The sequence below is a fragment of the Dunckerocampus dactyliophorus genome, chromosome 20 (assembly GCF_027744805.1).
Source record: "Dunckerocampus dactyliophorus isolate RoL2022-P2 chromosome 20, RoL_Ddac_1.1, whole genome shotgun sequence".
Taxonomy (NCBI): Eukaryota; Metazoa; Chordata; class Actinopteri; order Syngnathiformes; family Syngnathidae; genus Dunckerocampus; species Dunckerocampus dactyliophorus.
Window position 1 is genome coordinate 10,995,827 of NC_072838.1, and position 22,411 is coordinate 11,018,237.

Below are 22,411 nucleotides of genomic sequence, written 5' to 3' on the forward strand. Positions count from 1 at the left end.
TAATGTTTAAATCCTTTCGGACGCACTGGGTAGAGTTTCCCAAGGAGGAGGGTGTTTTGTAGGTTGAATGTTCGTTTTGAAACGGAGATACAATGGCAAATAATATCAAATCGAAGGTAATTTATTTTTAAATTTGTTGTTTGTATCATAAACAACTATCTTGAGAGTCATAAAATGAACAGTTTGGCCGAAATGAATCACTTGAAACTTCGCCGGTAAAGACCACATTCGAAGCAGCTAGTTAGCTACATTTGTTGTCCCTGTTGCCAAAGTGTATATGTTTAGAATATTTATCAGCATTTAGGGTTTACGTGGAAAGTTTCACGTCAGGAAAAAAAGGCCAAAAAAGTGTGACGTGTCTTCAATAGGCTTTTTAGGCCTCGCCGGCCACTTCATTGTAATGTAATTAAGAAAAATGTATAGGTTTAGCTAATTAAGTGTCCTGGGTTTGAGTTTATAAAATTAGAACAATGACGATATTACGACAATGGTAATCATCTGTGCTATGCTATAAAAAAAATGCACGAAATATGGAATCTTCTTTGTAAATCACACTTGTTTGTGCCTTTCCCCCTAAAAACACTGCACAGGCCTGGTGACCGCCACCCTTCTTGCCTTTTATAACCCCGGGAACACTTCAGAAATGTGCATGCATGAACTGTGTTGTTGATGCTGACCGTATAGCCAAGTGGTGGTGTGAACTGTGTATGTTTTCCTCCAGGCACTGAGGTTCAAGTCCAAATTCATAACTGCTGAGCTGGCTCGTTTATTCAGCCAGTCGGACAGTGAGGATGAGTTTGAAGGCTTCAGTGAAGAAGAGGAAAAAGTGGACAGAAGACATTTCAACAAACGATTTAATGCACAGGTATGATTCTACTATCTGCTGTGCTGGTAACATCAACATTGTTAATACAGTGGAACCTCTGAGGTAGGACACAACCAGTCACACAATTTCTTCGCATTGGTAATAATGTAAATAGAAATAATCTGACGCAGGGTCAAAATGTTGCTATCATAAAAACAACAAAAAAAGAGACATTTTTGACTGTGAAGTGCAAAAATGATTTTATCACTGCTAATGTTAAGGCTTAAAAAGAGTAAAGCAATCTTAACTTTAATGACAAAGTAATGTACATTTTTATTTTTTACATTCTTAATATTTGGTCAAATTTTATGCATTCATTCATTTTTTTCAGAGGGTGGAGTCGGAGGATGACAGTGATGTAGACACAGGTTTCTACTCTGATGGTGAAGAGACACCCGTCCCCAAGAGGAGAAGCCTCTTAGTAGCTCTCAGGTACGTGAACAAATGGTTGACACAGCAGGGGTGTCCAAACCTTTTCCGTACTGAAAAAATTAAAGGATGCAAGAGCCGCTTTGATATTTTGTAAAGATATGCTCAGAAGTGATATATATTTCAAGAAAAAAATACATCTCAGCTTGTGATATGGGTGGAAAAAGCAAAGCTTATTATTTGTATTAGTGTGAACTTCAGCCTTTGCCCCTTTCCCCCCCCTATTTTTACTGTGTTTTCCAAATATTTCAACTTTCTTACATTTTTTTCCCGTCATATTAATATCATTACAATATGACTTTTTGGTCCGAATATTTGAACTTTATTCTTGTAAAATTACTGTTTTTTTCCCATTTTTGCAGTTTTTTAGTTTTCTTGTTAAAATACGTTTTTTGAATGTGCAGCAGGCCACACTTTGGGAACCAATGTTTTACAGTAATGTATCTACAGGCTTTTGTTAATATGTCGACCAAACATACATGCGGTATCCGCAGGTTACAAATGTAACTGTACTGTTTTTATTATCTGTGTTGCACCAATATTTCCATCAGCTCTTCAGTGTCACACCCATTGTAATTTAATTGCTTAACTGTTCTTTTGCTCTTGAGATATTTACGTTGGTGCTGTTTATGTATACTGTAAATATCTATTATCTATCCATCCATTTGTCAAATAACCATAATCCACCATTGTGATTACTGTACACGCACAATACGATGTTTACATTGTAAACCTCTCTGGTAATGTCAAACTAAACTGAATGTTATCAAGCATTGATACGGCATGGGGAAGTTCAGTAGACTGCTGCAGTGAATACGTAATGCACGCGCCCCAAGTCATCCAATTTAGAGTTGAACCACAATTTTTTTTTCTAATTCATTAGCATGTGACACGCCACTTAGACTCTAAAGGAGTAATTCCCCTTATCTGTTTTTTCAGACACCCACACAGAAGGGTGAAAGTTGTGACAAAGATGAAAAGTGTGGCGATAACCACAGAGCTACTGTGACAGGAAAGCTATTTTCAGTGTAAATGGAGTATGCCAATATGGTGTAAATTATGGGATTTAATAGTGTATCTTAGTAGTGTGACACATATTCTTGTACTTGTACTACTGTGCACAATATATTTGTGTTTGTTGCCAGTATAGTGTCCAGCATCGATGTGGATGGTAAGTCTCATGCGATCCTTGACACACATGTTGTGGTTCAATGATCGAACACTCTTTTTCTATCGATTTGCCTTCTCAGGTTTCCAGTCAAACAGCCATCTGCCCACAAACAGGAGCCAAAAAAGAAAAACGTCAAAAAGCCGGTACAAGAAACTCTGGCGCGGAGGATGAGACAGAAGATGAAGAAGCAGGATCGACACAGAGAAGAAGAGAAAGAACAAGAACAGGAGCAGGGCGAGGATGAGGTCTTGTACCAGAGCCTAAGGAAACGGGATAAAAACATCCAGGAGAACAAGGCTATGGTTGGTTGGCTATTAAACTGTGACTGTGTACTATTTAAATGTTATTGTAAGTATAATGACAAACACTCAAAGTCATTCATTTGTCTTGCAGCTGGCTAAGCTGTTTGCTGATCTCAGCACTATGGCTGATCTGACTCTGCCCGCCACTCCTCAAGTGAGCAGTCGCACTCACCCTTTGCTGCTGACGCTTACTGCCGATTTAAAAAAAAAAAAAACAGCCCTTGCTTGCTTTCCCTGCTGCAGTTTTGTTGACATGTGTTGTTTGTTATGGCTGTCGTCATCTAATCTGTGCAGAAGAAGAAGCGCTCCCCTGTGAAAACAACACCACGAAAACGCAAAATCGAGCTGGACAGCGGGTCAGAAAGGAGGAACCCGTCCCGTAAGGCCCGTCCTCCTGAGAACTTTGCTGTGGACCAAGCGTGTGAGCCATTGCCTCGTAAGGGCCCCAAGACAATAGACCTCAGGAGACTGGTGGAGGTGTGTTGGGTCACGCCATGTGGACACACATTGAGTTGTACTCCAGAAGAAACACTCTGCACTATGCAGGAAGCTGCTGATGCTAGATCACCTGCAGTCAGCTTCACTTAAATATTTTATTTAGAGTTGAAAAAGTTCAACTACATTGAATAATTAAGACAAAGTTTTAAAGCAGGGGTGTCCAAACGTTCCAGCGAGGACTGCATGCAGAAAATAAAATATCCGGTGGGCCACTTTGGTACATTTTGTACATTAGAGATGCTAAAACCAATCCAATGTAGGTCAATATGAACAAAGCTATATGAACAAAGCATCGTCTTAAGTTATTTCTTGTAGGCAACAAAGCAAATTAGTGTAATGTCTAATATTAATCTCATTAATAATCAATTTTATTTTCAGAATATAATAATATATTGAAATAAAGAAGCTCAGGGGCAAAAATGGCTGCCAAGCTGCTCTTTTGTCAATCCTACTTTAAACAAAACATTGTCTTGTTTACCAAACTCTTTTAGTTATTATTAAAAAATGTTGATTGTTTTAAACAAAAGCAGAGTCAGTTATTGACTTTATTTTTGCCATTTGCTGGTGGTTTGGAACGTAACCCCCAAGAAAAAAGGGGCTCTACTATGTATTATCTTGCAATGAGACACATTTATCACTGCGTATTGTTCTGTTGTGGCTCCTCCTGATCTCTTGTCTCACTGCTTGATAGGTGGATGAGGAGCTTGCTGGTGAGAAAATAAAGAAGAAGCGCCACAGACGCAGTCAATTTGATTTCAAGACCGTTGATGACGTCACCAAGGAAGAACTGGACAACATAGCTTACCGCAGTAAAGACAAGATCTGGGACAAAGAGAATGTGGGTCAACAGTGCAACTTTGTTGGGTTATGTGCAGGTGGGGACATTTCTTCACGTCGTCTGTGTCTGTGTCATGTGTGTGTTCCCTCAGGGAAGCTCGTGCCACCAGTGCAGACAAAAAACACTCGACACCAAGACCGTGTGCCGCAGTGGGTTCTGTTCGGCAGGCAAAGGGCAGTTCTGTGGGCCGTGTCTCAAGAACCGTTACGGCGAGGATGTACGCACCGTGTTGCTTGACCCGGTCAGTAACGACGTGCAACAAATGTTTTACATAGTTAAAATGATGCAGCAAAGTTCACATAATGCAGGGGTGTAAATGAAAAAGAACTACAGATGTGTTGCTCAGCGTCTTTACAAACAAATGAATAAACTGTAATGGCTAAAATGACGATAGTCATCCCTCGTTTATCGTGGTTAATTGGTTAGGCATAGAAAACCTGTTTGCGACTTTCTAAATATGGGTTTTAACACTATTAGAGCCTTGTGGACATGAAGTAACACCCCTATAGTCACCTTTACACTCGTTTTACACAATATAGTAGACATAACAGGAAAAAAAGACATAATGTAGACTCAAACATGTTGAAGGAAAACTGCACTTTTTTGGAATCCATGGTATCTACTCACGGCAACACAATTTCAAGGTGATGGCGCTGCCACGCCATCTTATATTACCAAGTTGCCTGTCATTAACTGAAACCACAGTCCAGCTTTTTGGGATCAACTTGTTGTGTTGTCAGGTGAGCAACTTGCAGGAAAATAATACCATTTTTTTCCCCACCCCTGCAGACATGGTCGTGTCCCATCTGCAGAGGGGTCTGTAACTGCAGCCTGTGTCGGAAAAAGGAGGGGCGCTGTCCAACTGGGCTCTTGGTAGGGCTGGCCCGCTATAACGGCCATGACAATGTCCATGAGTATCTGGAGAGGTATGTCGCCCAGCCCTTTTCTCCTGTAGGATCATGTGACATGAATCAAATGAGCACTGATGCACTTTTCTGCATGGAGAAAAATAACCACAGACATGTTTTCATTCTAGACTTGGATTATAGTACAGCTGTATCTTGTCAATGAACTGATGTCTTGTTTTGTCTCCATGGCAGCATTCAGAAGGAGCTACAGTAAAGTCCAGGCTGAACTTCATCGCACTCTTGATACCTGCTCAGTACTGTAGTTTTTTGATACACATTTCTACATTGTAGCACAATCACTGTGATAGTTTCTAAATATTGTTTTTAACTTTTCATTTTTTAGTTGTCCATGTTTCTCACCAGAAAAAAACATTAACATCCTATTTCCGTCTGCAAAAGGATTTTATACTACCACTTTTCTAAACATTGTCAGGTTACTGTAATATTACAGTTCTAATAAAGAAAAATTTCGAATAGCATTTTGTTATTTGGGTGCTTGTTTCAGTAATTCACGACAAAAAGGTGTGTCAGTCAGAAAGGTAAGGCTGTTTAAAATCACTTTATTGTCACGTGTTATGCAGGCGAAGCATCTTTTCTGTTCGAAGTTAGCTTTTTTTTTTTCATTCTTTTTACTGACATAACACATTTGTACAAACCAGTTTTAGAAATCTCAACAAACTGGAGCCTTTGAGGCTAACCTGGCAAAAAACCCAATATCAAATGTCATGGCAAAGAACAGACTGTAGAAAAAGATTTACAAATGAGATGTCACTACAAAATATCAAAGAAAAAAAAGTTGGTTGGCGCACAAAATATTACCCAAAACATCTACATTTGTTTGGTATCAACTTCTTTTTTTGTTTTAATTTGAAACACATTTTTTGCTTTCTTTTTATTTTCTTCCAAAAAGGAAAAAAAAAACACACATTATGGCGCGTGGAGGAAAAAGAAAACTGCCATGAACATTAAAAAAAAAAAAAGAAGAAGCAATACGACAGCAAAAAACTGAAACATGCTGTACACAACTTTAGAATCCACACACACACAAATACAAAGTCCAGCAAGAAGGCAAACATTACAAATCAAGATAATAAATTAGCTTTACACAGTGGGCTGCTGTGTGTCAGACTGGGAGGGGGATGGTTTTCCAGAACAATTTCTCTAAAATAGACTTCTTTTTTTTCTTTTCTTTTCTTTTTTTTTTAATAATAATGTACGCACCGGACTAACACTGAGCAACACCACCAGAAACATCACCACATAGCTAAACCGCCTGAACCACTTCCCCCGCCCAGCTGCCCCCCCCCCCCCACCCCCACTTCACTTCTCTGCAGTGGCCTGTGCTCTATCCCACCAGTCCCCCTTTTCCTCCACCCACCTCACTGGCTCTGACCATCCCTCAGCTTGTGTTAAGGCAGTTGTAGGTCACAGAGCAGGTGGGATGGATGTAGGGGGTGGGCAGCAGAGGAGCACAGAAACTCAAAAGCATCACTGTCCATAATGAACAGACTGCCGCCAGGAATCGAACCCACAATAACGATAAAATGCAGGAAATTACCAAACGACTGCATGTGTGCTCTCATTTATCTCCCCTCCCTGACAATGTAAACATGGTCCACTAGGATTGTCATTAAAGTATTGCTTTCACCTCACAAACATAGTTGTAGAAAGCTAGATTGTTTTTGTTTTAAATAGAAACCTTTTTTCTCACGGCCGCTGTGCCTCAATAGGAATGCATTATGTATAAATCTTTCTATATGTGCTTGTTTTTTTTTTTTCTTCTTAAAAGAATTTTCCTCGTATCTTCAGTGACAGTTTGAGTGTTCACGAAATATCCACACCTGAATTAGTTCTGAGGACCTAAACTCATATTCGGTAAATCCTCTTCATGACAGCGTGGGGAACACACACACACACACACACACACACACACACACTCACTCACAAACTCATCATACGCACTTTCCCAAGACTGCCTCTGCTCTGCAACAGTGCTGTACCTTGATTGACCCTCAGCCCTGTCTTACAGGCTGGAAACAGGAACATAACTTTGTGCATAGAGATAGATGGTATCACAATTTAGGGGGGGAAAAAAAACACTTGTCTTGTTAATCTTGACACTGCCGCCATTCCTTTCCCCGCAAAGTACTTTATGGGACTTCTTATTTATATCACTTGTATAAATGGGAATCTTTCCTAATGCTGTTATTCGCTGATGACTGTGTTACGAATGAAGTTAAAAATGTGCCATTCCCGCAGTCCCTGCGACGACCTCCTCAAACAGGAAGTCAGCTTTGTGAAAAGAAATCCCAATCCATTGCCTATTCAAACTCCTCCTCTTCCTCTTCTTCCTCCAGGTGATTGGAGGTGGTAGGTGTAGCAGGCTCAGAGTCACGGGAGAGGGCCGCCACTGCCACAATTTGAGGGGAAGAGCCCAGGCCCTCGGGAGGGTCTTCTTCCATGTCGTCCGTTGTGATGATGGCCACGGCGGTGCCTCCCTTTTTGTTCTGGTGAGTCTTGATGTGCTTGGAGAGGTGGTCGCTGCGCATGAAGCGCTTTGAGCACTCGGGGCACTCGAAGCGCTTCTCTCCTATTGGAGGATAAAAACCACAAGGTGAGTGACAGAATGTACAGCTACTTTTAAATCTTTTTGGAAAGGTCATATGACCGTGGCATACATCACACTCACCACTCGTAAGCACTGATCTGGAAGACTTCCAGACGAAGTGGCGAACTAACGCTTTCCCAGGCTGACTTTTATTTGTTCATATAACACACACAGAACGATGACCAACTTAAACTCATTTCTTCATGTCGAAACGCGATGAATTAAGTGCTGCTGTTCATGTGATGATGCATTCCAGCACACTGGTAAGGAACTGAGCGTCAGTTTATAGGCATTCAGACGTCAATCAAAATGCTGACTTCACTGTGGGCCACCTAGCTGGCCTTGTGAGGTGACTTTGAAACCAGATTGGTTAAAGAAACAGCTCATTGCTAATGGTGTGTGTGGGACAGGGGCCAGCAGTACCCATTGACATGGTAACGCATAGAAGCTGAAATCTCTACACATACATGTACTGGAAGCAGGGTAGCTAAGACACGCACTACAAAATGAAGATATTAGTCTCTTTGGAATAAATTAATACAGTTTTACGGAATTCAAGTTGTGAATGCAGGTGAGGGTTTCTAATAGTGTTTAGGCCAGAAGGACTTGCTTGTCCTGACTGCACAACACTATCCTTTATAGGGAAACCATATTTGGTAATTTAAGTGTACATGTAAAAAAAAACAAAACATTATCAGTTACTACAGCCTTGTAATGTACAACAATACATTTCTGGAGGCAACTGGTAGACGCCAGAATGCCCCCTGCCGATTGTAAATGGAACTGCAAGTGCCTTTTTAACCCCATTCCAGAACATCAACTGGAATATTTTAATAGGCTAGGGGAAATCACATAGTTGTTGGAACTCAATATGACATGTACAAGCAACCACTATCAAATGTATTTTCTTGTCCGTCTCCTTGTAAGATACTATCAGCCAATCCCACATTTTGGTTAAAAAAAAAAAAAAAAAAAGTGTGACTTTCCTTACCTGTGTGCGTTCTCCGGTGTCTCTGCAACTCGTCGCTCCTAGTGAACCTCTTGCCACAGAAGATCCAGTTGCAGACAAACGGCCTCTCACCCGTGTGCCAGCGCAGGTGGGCCCTCAGGTGGGATGTCTTTCCATACACCTTCCCACAGCCTTCCATGTGGCAGATGTGTTGCTTCTTCTTGGAGGGGTCCCCACTGTTCCTGCGCCAGAGGGCAGATGTCTTTTTACTGTAGCACTTACAAGGTTTTAAAAACAGCAGCATGACGCTAAAACGTGATTACACTTTACAAAGTTTTATTTGCAGTGCTCAAGCCTTATTACAACATGAAGGGCTGGTTGGTGAAATGTTGCCTTGTCCATCTGTCAGAACAGTTGTCTCATAGTTATCAGTCATTTGTAATTCCAAATTTAATATGCTCACATGATTTCACAAATCCTTTGTTTTCAGGGCTGTTGATTAATGCCAAGCTGGTTGCTCTCGTCTTGTGTTTTTACATAATTACTAGCTCAAGCTTAAATTTTAACTTGTTCATTTTCTGTTGAACCAAATATGTGCTTGATAGTGCGTAATAACACCCCCATTAATATAATTAAAAGCTAATCAGATGGCACATTTAGGCAAAGATGATGTTAACTGGCTCGTCCCTACCTTGCCTCTCCATCTCTACAGTTTGGGCAGGAGCAGGCGACTCGACGGAGCCTCTTACTGGGTGGCCCCTCCTGGTCTGAGGAGCTCTGCACAGACCCTAACTGGTCTGGACTCATCGAGGAGCCGGATGCCACGTTACCCACTGTGACCGTCACAGGGGACGACTGAACTTTGACCCCATCCTGCCCCTGTGGTTGACCTGACAGTGACAAATGAGAAAGACAAAGACTGCTGACAAAGTATTCCAAAGTAAGTTTAAAACAAACTTCTGTGGCAGAATTTTGTTAGTGATCCCTACCCTGTAGACCTGTAATAGTGAGGGGCACACCCTGCACTTGAACCCCGGCAGTGCCCAGCCCAGCGATGCTGACAGTCTGTACACCAGATCCTGGGTTGATCTGAGCCGCACTTAGCGTCAGGGGAGCTCCGCCCAGGGACACCAACCCTCCTCCCCCCACTGTCGTCCCACCGGCCACTGGGGCCAGTGTGAGCTGCTGTGGCACTGCTGTTCCCAGGCTACCCTGCAGGGACACGCCACCGGGTAGCTGCAGCGTCTGCCAGGTGATCTGGCCAGAAGGGGACAAGGTGGGTGTGCGAATAAGGACCTGGGCTGGATTCTGGAAGGCCTGAATGGGCTGCAGGGTTTGACCAGGTGCCAGCTGGAGAGTCTGAATGTGCTGAGGCTGCTGGGCTTGGCTTTGACCTGGAGCCTGTGGCTGCAGCTGGATCTGCTGCACCAACTGATGTCCCACTTGCCCCACGATCACCTGCTGAATGGTTCCTGGTGCGTCCGTCTGGCTCTGGACTCCGTTGGCTTGGTTCTGGCTTTGTGAATCCGCCTCGGTGCTTTGTGCTTGGTTGTCAGTGGCCATAGCTTCAGTACCAGCGGAGACCAATTGTGTCCCGTCTGACGTGCCGTCACCTTCGGCCAGCGGCGTTGTTGATCCGGTGGATGCCGAAGCAGGAACTGCTGCTGTTGTCACCAATTGGTTTCCATTGGCAACAGAGAAAGTGCCATCTGCTGATTGGATAAGCTGCACAGCGCCACCCCCTCCGACATTATTGATCACAGGCAATGCCAGGGTCATGCCACCGAGGTTTATGGGCACTGTGGTCATGACAGGAGTCTGAGAGCCCTGAAGAGTCTGCAGCTGCAGGGGGAAAGACTGAGCAGGGCGAATCTGCAGTGGAACCGTCTGATTGGTTGTACTTGACAGGATAGTCTGCTGATTGGTCGACTGGAGAATGGCCTGAGCCTGGCCTGGACTCGGACTCTGGATGAGCTGAACCTGCTCGGGTAGAGCCCCGATGGAAGGCGTCTGAGTTGGGTTGATATGGATCTGCTGTCCATCTGCGGTCTGCAGATGAGGGATCACTTGATACTGGACCCCACCTCCGGCACTGGGCAGGTTCTGAACCTGGATTATCTGGAACTGCTGCTGCTGGTTGGCAGTCACACTGTTAGTCCCCGCTACGGCCTTCACCTGCACACCAAGACAGCAGTTATAAGAAGAAGAAGGCCGACATCTGATAACGACTGACTCAAACTCATCCCTCACCTTGCGTCCAGGTGAGCTATCATTAGGAAGGCTGGTGGCCACTGTTACAGCAACAGGCTGGTTGGTGTTCTCCTTGGCCATAGTCGGTGCTGCTGCGATGATCTGCCAGCTGTTCCCTGTGAACTGAGCCGGGACCAGTTCCAACTGCTGTGGCACTAAGGCCTGGCCCCCAGATGTGTCCACAACAATCTGACCCTGCAGCTGACCTGCTTGCAGCTGGATCTGCCCAGCCTGGAGCTGGATCTGCTGGGGCCCTGTCTGAGCCTGGGTCCCCTCCGCTCCCCCCTGCCCTCCGATCTTACTGCAGGTGGCCGCGAGCAGAGCTAGTGGAGAGGGCTGAGAGGAATCCTGGGAAGGAAAAAGTAGGAGAATAAGAGGCAACAGCAAAGAGGAGGGAAGCTCGACGCTTATATGCATAAAACAAACAAGCACCTCCTCTCAGTAAAAAAGCCAAAGGGAAAGGATGGGCTTGAATTATTCTGCACGCAAATAGTGTAAAACTAGAAAGAGAAGACTCGTGATGGGTGGAGAAAAGATGGTGTTGACGAAAAAAACAAAAAGCTGACAGAAAAAGAGAGCTGTCAGTAGAAGTGGGCGGTATTACAGGAAGCGAGTGGGTGGGCGTGTGAGAACCACATTTCTCTTTTCTCAGAACACTGGAAGAAAATGCCGCCTTCTCTCACTCTCCTCAAAGGAACTAGGTCGCCGGCACAACATCTCTCAAAACATAGCATGAGCGCAACCTTGATTTTAAGCGAATACAATAGCTTGAAAAATGACATGAGGAGGAGCAATGCATGCACAAAGATGCAGGCAGAATACCATCCCCATAAAAAATCTGAAAATAGAACTCTCATACCCAAAGCTGCAGGTCTTTTAAGAAGAATCCATAAGCAAAATTAAAACAGTCCGGTCCTAATTCAAAGTGACACTTCCAACGTACAGTGGCTGAAGTGTGACAGCCGTATAAAGCTACTCATGAGGCTTTGGGGCTGGCTCTCAGCTGGGCTGCACACAAGCAGGAAGTACAATCCACCAGAGGAACGCCCCCAGAGGTGTCTGTCTGGCTGGCTGGCTGGCTGTGGGCAAAGCAAAAGTAGTCGTGAAGTTCCGTTTTTTAATACCTGTGATGCAGAATTTTTCCCCTTTTTTGGTGCTTTCCCTCCTTCAGTTCCAGATGATTCCTTCTTGGAGTCTGCAACCAAGACAAAGTTGTCACAATATCATCAGGTGTGTGCGTGTGTGTCCGCGCCTTTTAAAATGGTGCACTTTACAAGAGCATGTGTGACCTTTTAATAGTGAAATGTAATCATATAGCAAATCTAGCACAACAATGGTGATCATTACCAGTAAACTAATCACAGGCGTCCTATCTGTCAGCTAAAGGGGGGGAGGAGACGGAGAGAAGGAGGTGGGTACCTACCACTCATAACGCATTAATATACCAAGAGGGAGAGGGTGTAGTTCACGGTAGAAGGCCGGCCGGGTACGGAGGCGGAGGACGGCCTATATGTTGGGCTCTGGGCCGTGGCGGATCTGCCCGTTTTCACGAAACCACCCACCGTCCAGGAAGGGCGGTGCCAAGCGGAGAGACAGCCTAGCAGCCCCGGGTTAACAGAAATAACGGAGAACACCCCAGCCGTTCCCCCACGGCTGTTGAGCCGCAGCAGCCGCGTCGTATGTGTCTTTGACCGGGTAAACCGTCCATAGACGAACAAATTAGCGCTTGTCAGGATGGTATCCACAGCGGCGTTGGCAGTGTGTCACCGTAGAGGCCCACCCACTTCCATTTAAGCATCAGGACAACACCCTCCTCCGCTCTGCCTCCGCTTCTTCTACCGCGCGACGCCGGGGACACGTCGTGGCCGTCCGTCTGCCTTCGAAATCAAACCACTGCTTGTATTATTCTCCTATTTCCTTTTTATTCGTTTACAGTTTAATTCACAAAAAGGACAGATAGACTGGAATAGCTGTGGCTTTTGTGGGCGGACGTGCTCCTCCCACTTATTCAGATTGGACGACGGGGTTCGGCGTGCGAGGGTCGATATGGGAGTTGTATTTTGCTGAGGCCTCGCCTCCTCTAACGCTATTGGGTGACTGAGACTGCATTTCCCATGATGCCTTGTTCTCGTTGCCGTAGTAGTGGTAGTCATGTTGGTGTGAGAGAGAGGAAAGGGCGGCGACTATTATGTTATTGGGCATTAAATGAGGGTGGGAGGCGTGTATGGCGTGTGTTTCAACTCTGCACTGTACAGTACTATTACTCTACGACAACCGATACATTAGTAATTAGAATTATTCCTAATGTTTTATTTTGGTCCTCTTATCAGTCCCAATTCAGTTTCACTTTAAATTGTAGAAAGCTGAGTACTTCCAGGCAGTTTATTGAACAATTTCCAACATGTACCATAATAATAAATATGAATAATCAACCACAAATCAATTCAAGGAGCTTTCAAGACTCCCATCAGTGTGACACAACCTGTTTTAATCAATTAAAATGATATTATATAAGAGGGGTGTCCAAAGTCCAGCCTGGGGGACATTTGAGGCCCATCCCATGGCACATTGCAGAAAATTAACAAAAAGGTAAAATGTAAAACATTTTTTTAAAAAGCTGACATGTTCATACTAGTAACAAATAAAATGTGTTGTCTGTAAATATACATGTATCTTCTTTTTCCAACCTTATTACAAATTTTAATACACATCCTTTAATTTTTCATCTGACATGACATCAGGGGTCCCGTGAAGGCCTGAAAATGGCAAGAATCATGACTTTTCCAACGGGTCAATTTTTTTCAGGTTCGCGGCTGTCGTAAAATTGCACTTTTTCAAGTCGCCCAAATTACACTTGTCTCGTCCCGGAGATGGGAGCAACCAACCACAATTCATCAGGGATCCTGGGAGGCCCTGAAAATGCCAAGACCTTTCTGATGGGTCAATTTTCACCTTTTTTTCAGGTCCACGGCTGTCACAAAGTTGCACGTTTTCAAGTTGCAGAAACTACACTTTTCCGGTCTGGGAGGTGAAGGAAACCTTTGACACATTCTTCAGGGGTACCGGGAGAACCTGAAAATGGTAAGAAATGCCACTTTTCCAATGGGTCGATTTTCGGGTTTTTATCCAACCCTATGGTTATCGCAAAATTGCACTTTTCAGGCTGCCGAAACTATGCTTTTCCGGTCTGGGAGGTGGGAGAAACCTAAAAATGGAGAAAATGGTATTGACCCGACGGGTCAATTTTTGGCCTTTTTTTCCGCAGCTTTCGCGAAATCACACTTTTTCAAGTTGCCCAAACTACGCTTTTCTGGTTGGGGTTGGGGAAACCTACCACACATTCATCAGAAGCTCTGGGAGGACCTGAAATGGCAAGAAATGCCACATTTCCAACAGGTCAATTTTTGGCCTTTTTTTCAGGTCCACCCGCGGCTGTCGTGAAATTACATTTTATCAAGTTGCTGACCTCCCGGGGGACTGAGAGCACCTGATAATGGCAAGAAATGCCACTTTTCCAATGGGTCGATTTTCGGGCTTTTTATCCAAGCCCATGGTTATTGCAAAATTGTACTTTGTCAAGCTGCCGAAACTGCTTTTCCGGTCCGGGAGGGGGGAGAAACCTACCACACATTCGTCAGGGGTCTCGGGAGGAGCAGAAATTGACAAGAAACGGCACTTTTCCGAGCGGGTCGGCCTTTTTTTCAGGTGTCGCAAAAATGCACTTTTTCCAAGTTGCCCAAACAACACATTTCTGGTCAGGGAAACCTACCACACATTCAGCAGCGGTCTAGGTAGGACCTAAAAATGGCAAAAAACGCCACTATTCCGAAAGGTCAATTTTTGGCCTTTTTTTCGTCTGTCGTGAAATCGAACTGAGCTTTTTTTTATGCGATAAAACAGAAGCGTATTTTACTTGAATGGCTTACTTTTTTCTTTTCTCTACACATAACACTCACTCAAGCACACATTTACTAACTGCAGAGGAGCAGCCAAGTGTCCCGCCCCCTGGGCCACAGTGCAGGGCGTTGCTATGCAACGAGGGTTGGCCTTCAGAAGGGGTGTTAACTCCTCTGCCAAAATGTTCACTTGTTTTTGTTGCATTGCTTTAATCAAAACGAATGTGAAAAATTACACAGCGCTGCTACTACTGAGTTTTCAAAGCAAATATCCATTTTTTAGGTATATTCTTTGTAAACTCAGCAGAAGTTAATATTGCCTCCATGGAGCAACGTCAGCGACAACGTGATGTTCATGCAGTAGGCCACCAGATGGCACCATATACAAAGTCCTGTCACCGTTGAGCTCACTTAATGAATAAATTAAAAAATAAATGGTAACGTACTTGTAGTTGAAATACTTAACTCTTAAACGTATATATTCTTGCACGTATTTGTCTGCCTGCTCAATCTAAGCAGTGCACATTTCAGTATAACTGTGTCAAGTAAAAGTTTATTGTTTATTGTTAGTTTAAAATAAATAACTGTACACTAACAAAGACTTACAAGCATCGTGGCATGTTTGTGTCCACTAAAGCAAATCAACAACTTTAAGTTTTATTTGTTAGAAGGATAAAAACACTCCAAACCTGCAATAATTCAACATGGATGCATAATACAACCCCAGTTGTGATTATTGCACAGGTCATTTCAGGTGATTTCACCACAAATTATTCAGTGTGTGTGTGTGTGTGTGTGCAGAAATGTCAATTAAACAGCATATACATATACTGAATGCTGTCCCATTGGCATGGATGAGTCAGTGCATGTTTGCGTGCAGTGTGTTGTTCTTGTGTCCTCAATCTTTCTGAAGACACTTGCGTGGGTGTGCATTTGTCACTGGAAGCTGTGGCGTCAGTGTGTCTCCTCTGAAAGGTAAGGCTGTAAAGACCAAGTGATTTATGACTTCTGACATGAGTTTTGGCAGATGCCTCTGGTGTTCAATTTGTGTGTGAGTGAGCGAGATACAGTCATGCCTCTTGTAACATTCCTTCATACAGTGACATATAGACAGATATGAAATATGAACATGTTAACACATAGGTTCCCAAAGTGGGGTATGTGACTAAAAGTTAAAAACAGCGTGACAACACTCCGTTACGCAGTGCGCTTGAATGCCTCATGCTAACAGCACCTGGAGACAGATACAAAGTTCTTCATTGTTCTGTGTGCGTTACATGAACAAATAAGTAAGTTTGGTGTTTATGTTGTGCATTAAGACTGCTTAATCTTGAATATTGCGTTCATGTTATGTGCTAAACGAGAGCTGGTCTTCATACGTAGTGTTGTGTGCAGTTGAAAAAATAAGCAACGATTAAGGCCAGAAAAACTGCACAGACCATGCCTTCATCAAACACTTTCTCAGCACATGTTTTAAAATAGCGCATACGAGCCAGAGAATTTAACGCACTCCAGCTGGATGAGTCAACAAATGGTGTATGTGCATGCGTTGATGAATGGACAATTAAAAGGGACATGCTACGCTGGAAAGATTTCCAAAAATCCCCAATTATATAATTATACAATAATTGAATAAATATTGCAAACAGGTGATAAATGATTTAGCTGCTTGTTTACACGTTTTGTTTTAAAGTGTGTTTGGGGGTACATGGCTTCAGGGGAAATGTTTGAATGGGTACGGGATTGTGAAAAGTTTGGGAACCACTGCATGAACACAATGAAATACCTCATTGCATGACACTGAGCTGGACTTGCTTCAAGGTGAGAAAGTTGACAGGCTGGCGCTTTTATGAGTTGACTAACCAGATGTCTGGATGAAGTGGAAAAACAAAAGTCTGGGCGTGGCGTCTGTCTCTACAACACCAGCAGCAACAGACTATTGACTTTAATATTGATCATCTTCAAAATAATATGTATTTTAGTACAGCAAATGCAGCATTGGCTTTAATCCAGCTCTATTATGCATGCGTTATCCTGTAATGGAAGCAATTAATTATTACATTTATGCCACCTCTTACAGGTCCTTCATCATTTTTGATGGCACCCATCCTGTCATGGGTGGAAAAAGTCTGCACAAGGAATATAATTGTGAGTATGTCAAATTATCAGTTGGTGTCGGAGTGCACATACTGTATTTTCCCTCAAAATTGTTCACACAGTGCCCCCGAACGACCTTTTTTTTTTTTTTTTGCAATTTGCAAGCTTAAGAAATCACACGCACATGAGTATTCACAGCCTTTGCAAAGAAGCTGAAAATTTAGATCAGGTGCATCCTGTTTCCCCTGATCATCCTTGAAATCTTTCACCGCTTCACTGGAGTCCAACTGTTGTTATAAATTCTATTGGTAGGCCATGGTTTGGAAAGGCACAGGCCCGTCTATGTTAGTATACACAGTTACAGAGTGTGTCAGAGCACAATCAAAGCAAGAAGTCAAACAAACTGTCACAAATCGGGGAAGTGTACACAACACTGTCATTTGCATTGAAGGTCCCGATGAGCACAGTGGCCTCCATGATCCTTAAATGGTAGAAGCTCTGAACCACCAGTACCCGTCCATAAACGGCTCGGCTGCCTAAACTGAGCAATCCGGGGAGAAGAACCCGATGGTCACTCTGGCAGAGCTCCAGTGTACCTCGTACCTTGGGCAAACTTCCAAAAGGACAACCATCTCTGCAGCAATACACCAATCATTCTTGGTTGGTAGAATGGCCAGACGGGAGGCACTGCTTCATAAAAAGCACATGGCAACCTGCCTGGAGGACGCTCAGGCCATGAGAAACAAACTTATCCAATTTGATGAGCCAAAGATTGACCTGTTCGGAGGAAATCACCTGCTCTAGAGTGCGCTTGACCTCAGACTGGGGCAACGGTTCATCTTTCAGCAGGACAACGTTCCTGAGCCAAAAATATCAGAGTACTAGTGGCTTCAGGACAACTCTGTGAGCGTCCTTAAGTGGCATTATATTCAAAAAGAGTTGAGGCTGTAATTGCTGCCGGAGGCGCATCAACAAAGTGTTGACACAATACTTATGCACGTTACTTCCTTTTTTTTCACAATTTGAAACTTTAAAAAAAAAAGCAAATGTAAACAATTTTAAATAAATAATTAAAAAAAAACCTTTTTCATGTCATTATGAGGTGTATGTAAAATTTTGAAATAAAAATTTCATTTAGGAATAAGGCTGTCACATAACATAATGTGAGAAATAGTGAACTGGAAATGTATTTACAAAGCACTTTGGACACAGTGTTTTGATGAGTATAAAAGGAGGAGTCCGTGACATAAATCATGACATGCAAGAGGGAGGACTTGTGCGAGTGTGAGAGTTGTACCAGACAGCCTCGGTAGCATTTTTAAAGTAATTATATTGTAATAAACTTTAACAACTGAAATTGCTACCTGAACCATGCTAAATATAAGATAATTCTTGAAGCACTACAGTAAAAAGGCAAATGTGGAATCCTTAATCATTCTCACAAATATAATAATCTATAATTTACAGCAAATGACACAATTATGTTAAACAACATAACATCAGTTATAACAGTAAATACATAAAATGTATAAATTGCCAAGGGGGAACATTTATTTTTTGGCACAGTGGACACATCATTATGTGCAACTGCTCCACAATCTGAGACCTCTCAAATTCTGCCTGTACAAAGATAAAGTACAGAGTTTTGTCTTTGATAGGAAACAGGAACATTTATCATTTTTGATACTGCCCTTGTATTGGGTCGTCTTAGATTGTGCAGGTGTGGCTACAGTTTCATATTATTTTTTTACTCTACTGTGCAAAAGTCTTAATGCACCACTCGTTTTATTGTTGTAATGAGTCTTCTCACCACTGCAATCATTCTGACACAGTAAAAAAGTAAACAATAGGACAGACAATTAGAAGGATTACACACAACGCTGCAAAACCAGTTTTCACTCAACTCTGCACAGGGACGGCACTTAGCCCAAGGAAAAATTGATTAAATATTGATGAGGATTGAGATAAAGTGATTAATTCAGAATTATTATTACATTTTGAGTCACTTTGGAGTCAATAAAGGTCCACCCTCCACACTCGTACTGGCACTTCCCATCTGTTTCTTGGTAATTAACAGTTGTACAAACACAAATACACTCTACAATTGTTTTTTAAAACACTTCTACTTTTTAAAAACACTTCAGCCTGGGTGGAGTGGAGGTCTGAACTACTAAGTAACAGTCTAGTTGTATGTGGTCATCGAGTATTGCTAAAACAACATATCTCACAGTGGCCTTAGATATTTGCATAGTACTGTACATTGTTGGACATCTAATCAGTAAATAAAGTCAAGTCAAATTTTAAGCTTTCCCTTATCTCACAACTTAGACTGATGATGTCACAGAGATCACATTCCATGTCCTCCAGTGCACTGTTCTTGCAAGTTGTGTGGTTTTTTTTTCCCCCTCAGCTCACCATACAAATCCAACGCAAAGAGGGTCTCAATGTTTACTGCAGATTTCTTTCTTTCAACTCCACAGCGCTGCAGCGCGGAGAGCGCCGCACGTGTCATTTGCGTCACCAAAGATCATCACCGACTGAGAATTTGCAGAATGCCTCTCGTGGCGACAAGGACAGGTATTCACAATGTGCCGTCGCGTAAGACTGTATGCATGTGCACACGCAACAAGTTGGAAATGCAACAAACATAACCAAAAGAACATACCAAAAGAAGAATTGATCTTGTGACGCATGAGAATACCTTGACCCCACCACAACCCCCAAAGGTTACAGGTCACAAGAGAGATAGATGCTTGCAGATATAATGCCATTACAGGAGTGAAGAAACCTGACCCGAGAGTGAACTCAGGAATGGTGGACATTGAAACTTTGATTTGAAATGCTAATCATGATTGACAGCAGTCATGTTTTTATCACACAACTTAACAAAATTGTTATTTACTCTAAGGAAATTTAATTGCGGCACACATACAAAGGTGTTGGGATGCCATATAGGAAGCAAAAACAAGGAAGAAATGATGCATTAGAGCTAGAGGTCCAATATTGTCCAGTACTGCATTACCAATGCCACTATTGGCAGCAGCTCTCACAAATACTGCAATATGCAACACAACTTCTAGACAGTACAGTTTGGTGAGGTCTCTGACAGATGGACATGATTTGATATGTAGATTTTGATTTTACAAACCCACAACCTGTTGATAGTATCTCTTTGGTGTTTATGTGCAATACTGTACTCAATTATAAATTGTAGGTGCAGTTTAAGTTGTGCATGCTAGTTTGTTGCTTTACCCATCTTAATAGTGCAATTAAAATAATAATAATAATAATAATAATAATAATGGATTTGATTTTATCGAACTTTTCAAGGCACCCAAAGCGCTTCACAATGAAATGAACCAATTATTCATTCACTCCTCAGTCACACACCTGTGGTGGTAAGTTACATCTGTAGCTACAGCTGCCCTGGGGTAGACTGACGGAAGCGTGGCTGCCTACAGCCTGTCCGACCATCACCAAACGTTCATTCTCATTCATACACCAGTGTGGGCAGTGACATGACGACAGTAACTGGGTGGAGGGAGCGAGGATCCTAACGCCGACCTTCCGGTTTCTGGCCAATCTGCTCTACCTCCCGCTGCCCCAAAATAACAGCCATACACACAAATACTGCAATATGTAGCACAAGTTATATAAAAAGTGCCAAAACACTGCTTGTGACTCTTCCTGAGGTGTGACTTTAGATTAAAAGTATTGAAGGAAGACGACTTCCTCCCCACTCACATCACCAGTGCTCTATGTCATGTTACGCATGACAGCTACTCCTTTTCCACTGTAGCAAACTTTGGTGCTCTGCTGGGTTAGACTTTAGACTTGTTTTTGTTTTTCCTTTGTTTTCATGTCATTTTTGGCCTTTTGTTTCTTGTTTGGCATGATGCAGCTGCTTTGCAGTTGCTGGAAATCACGTGCGGCAATACCTGTTTTGTGGTAATCGCCACTACTATTTAGGCGGCGCCGCAATACACTCAAAGAGCAAAACATAACACTTTGCAGTCATTGCAAATTGCGTATTTACAATCTGAAGGTGAAAGCTGTAAATGATTCCACACCGTGGACATACTGAGCTAGCAAGCTTGCTGCTCTGTGGGGGACAGTGTAGTTTGATGAGGCCGCCGACATATGGACATGATCCGATGTGTCATTTTTATGCCAATTTACAACATGTTGGTGTGTCTGCGGGAACTGGTGAACATTTGTGAGGTCATTGTTTTTGCTATGGAGAAAATAAACATTCAGGGGCAACAAATTTATCATAAAAAGTACACTTTTTGTCCATGAAGTATAGTGTCGTAGAAAAGAAGTGCCTATTAAAATACGGTATGTTCTCCATTGTCTATCACAGCCTAAAGACAGCTGAATCATAACAAAGAAAAAGACAACAAGCACCATGCGCTGCTTTCAGACAGTGTGTTTAAGCAGTCTCTTTGAAGCTAAATGTGAATGTGTCGTTCCTGTGTGTGTGTGTGCGTGTACACTCTTTGAAGATGATGCTCTAGTACGAGTCCAGGAAGACCTTTACAGAGGCGCTAAGTGGAGGGTGCAGCACACCATAAAGATCCAAGATAAGTGTGTAAGTTGTGTGTTAGCGTGCGTGTGTGGACTTGAGTGCGGGACCTGACACAACTTGCCAGCCTGGCAGTGCTTGACGCCAACCCCTCGTTTGGGGCCCGTCTATGTATGTCCCGAATGACGACCCCAAAGGCGGTGCATGTGCAAGTGTGGTTAAGGTGGGAAAAGAAGCGTTTCATGTTTGACGGGAAACATCAATAAAAACAGCGGTGGCTCAACCACCTGAAGCTGGTCCCAGAAAACGTGTGAGAACGTCTGCATGTGTGTGTGCGTGAAAGAGAGAGAGAGAGAGAGAGAGAGAGCGTGCATAAGTACTGACCTATGTTCTTTGCGCTTATCTTTTTCACGACTCCATTCTTCCTGCCCTGTGATGACCTCGCACTGATTTACAAATACGTGATGATGATGTGCGACCATTTTTTTTGCCCTTATACTGGCTGTCTTTGCGGGGAATAAATTAACAGTTTGTTGCACGACAATTTGCATCAAAAAAGCAAGCGGGCTGTTTCCAGTCAATTTAACATAAAGCCATCTCTCAGCCCCCCCCCACCCAACCCTTAGCCTTTAAATGGAAAGGCAGGCATTGTGGCGAGGTGACGCGCAATGTGTGGGAAGAGCAATAGTTAGCCTAGTATAGTATGAATGGTGTGGGTGTGTTTGCATGCATGCAGGCTGTTAATGTGCGTCTACATTGTGCTCAGCTGGTTTGTTGGGCTGGTAACCATACCTGCTCATGTCATGTAAAAGACCTGTTAGGTTATTTCCTTAAAGTTGTTTTAAAATGTTAATTATAGGATATATTTGCTATGTTTTCCAAATCAATATTAGTGTTGAAGATAGAATTTGGATTTTGCAAATCAAAACCTGTTGATAGTATCACTTTGGTGTCTATGCGCAATGTACTCAATTATAAATTAGTAGGTGCAGTTTACGTTGTGCATGCTAGTTTGTTGATTTACCCATTTTAATAGTCCAATTAAAATAATAATAATAATGGATTCGATTTTATA

The 22,411-nt window shown here is 42.9% G+C and overlaps 3 protein-coding genes across 5 annotated transcripts in view; 2 read left to right on the forward strand and 1 right to left on the reverse strand.

Moving 5' to 3' along the window:
• cdca7b (cell division cycle associated 7b) lies at nucleotides 1-8,816 on the forward strand. The gene is made up of 10 exons (XM_054762833.1): nucleotides 1-116; nucleotides 722-865; nucleotides 1,197-1,297; nucleotides 2,545-2,767; nucleotides 2,859-2,921; nucleotides 3,062-3,244; nucleotides 3,957-4,103; nucleotides 4,195-4,344; nucleotides 4,893-5,029; nucleotides 5,204-8,816. The coding sequence occupies exons 1-10, from the start codon at nucleotides 93-95 to the stop codon at nucleotides 5,223-5,225; spliced, it is 1,194 nt and encodes a 397-aa protein (XP_054618808.1). The 5' UTR covers nucleotides 1-92; the 3' UTR covers nucleotides 5,226-8,816.
• sp4 (sp4 transcription factor) lies at nucleotides 6,462-12,826 on the reverse strand. Of its 2 annotated transcripts, none has more exons than XM_054762829.1 (7): nucleotides 12,242-12,826; nucleotides 11,943-12,013; nucleotides 10,819-11,166; nucleotides 9,558-10,743; nucleotides 9,260-9,458; nucleotides 8,611-8,804; nucleotides 6,462-7,601 (listed from the first exon to the last, which is right to left on the reverse strand). In XM_054762829.1, the coding sequence occupies exons 1-7, from the start codon at nucleotides 12,246-12,248 to the stop codon at nucleotides 7,333-7,335; spliced, it is 2,274 nt and encodes a 757-aa protein (XP_054618804.1). In that variant the 5' UTR covers nucleotides 12,249-12,826; the 3' UTR covers nucleotides 6,462-7,332. The 2 variants fall into 2 exon arrangements, with proteins under 2 accessions (XP_054618804.1, XP_054618803.1); XM_054762828.1 differs by having other exon boundaries at nucleotides 8,611-8,810.
• sp8a (sp8 transcription factor a) overlaps nucleotides 9,097-22,411 on the forward strand; it is a 22,898-nt gene continuing 9,583 nt past the window's right edge. Inside the window, exons 1-4 of one of the 2 annotated variants that reach the window (XM_054762830.1) lie at nucleotides 9,097-9,508; nucleotides 13,782-13,899; nucleotides 16,795-16,862; nucleotides 19,292-19,388. The gene's annotated coding sequence lies outside the window, so the exon portion shown is untranslated. Of the gene's footprint in view, nucleotides 9,509-11,723; nucleotides 12,049-13,781; nucleotides 13,900-16,794; nucleotides 16,863-19,291; nucleotides 19,389-22,411 lie in introns of those variants that run through there. The other variant, XM_054762832.1, reaches the window with a different exon arrangement.

Coding starts and splice junctions, on each gene's coding strand:
- cdca7b (XM_054762833.1), top strand. CDS start 93: ATGGCAAATAATATCAAATCGAAG. Junction 2,768..2,858: donor TCCAGGAGAACAAGGCTATG/GTTGGTTGGCTA, acceptor TTTGTCTTGCAG/CTGGCTAAGCTGTTTGCTGA. Junction 2,922..3,061: donor CTCTGCCCGCCACTCCTCAA/GTGAGCAGTCGC, acceptor TAATCTGTGCAG/AAGAAGAAGCGCTCCCCTGT.
- sp4 (XM_054762828.1), bottom strand. Junction 10,744..10,818: donor ATAGCTCACCTGGACGCAAG/GTGAGGGATGAG, acceptor CTTGGTGTGCAG/GTGAAGGCCGTAGCGGGGAC. Junction 8,811..9,259: donor TGTAGAGATGGAGAGGCAAG/GTAGGGACGAGC, acceptor CCTCTGGCGCAG/GAACAGTGGGGACCCCTCCA.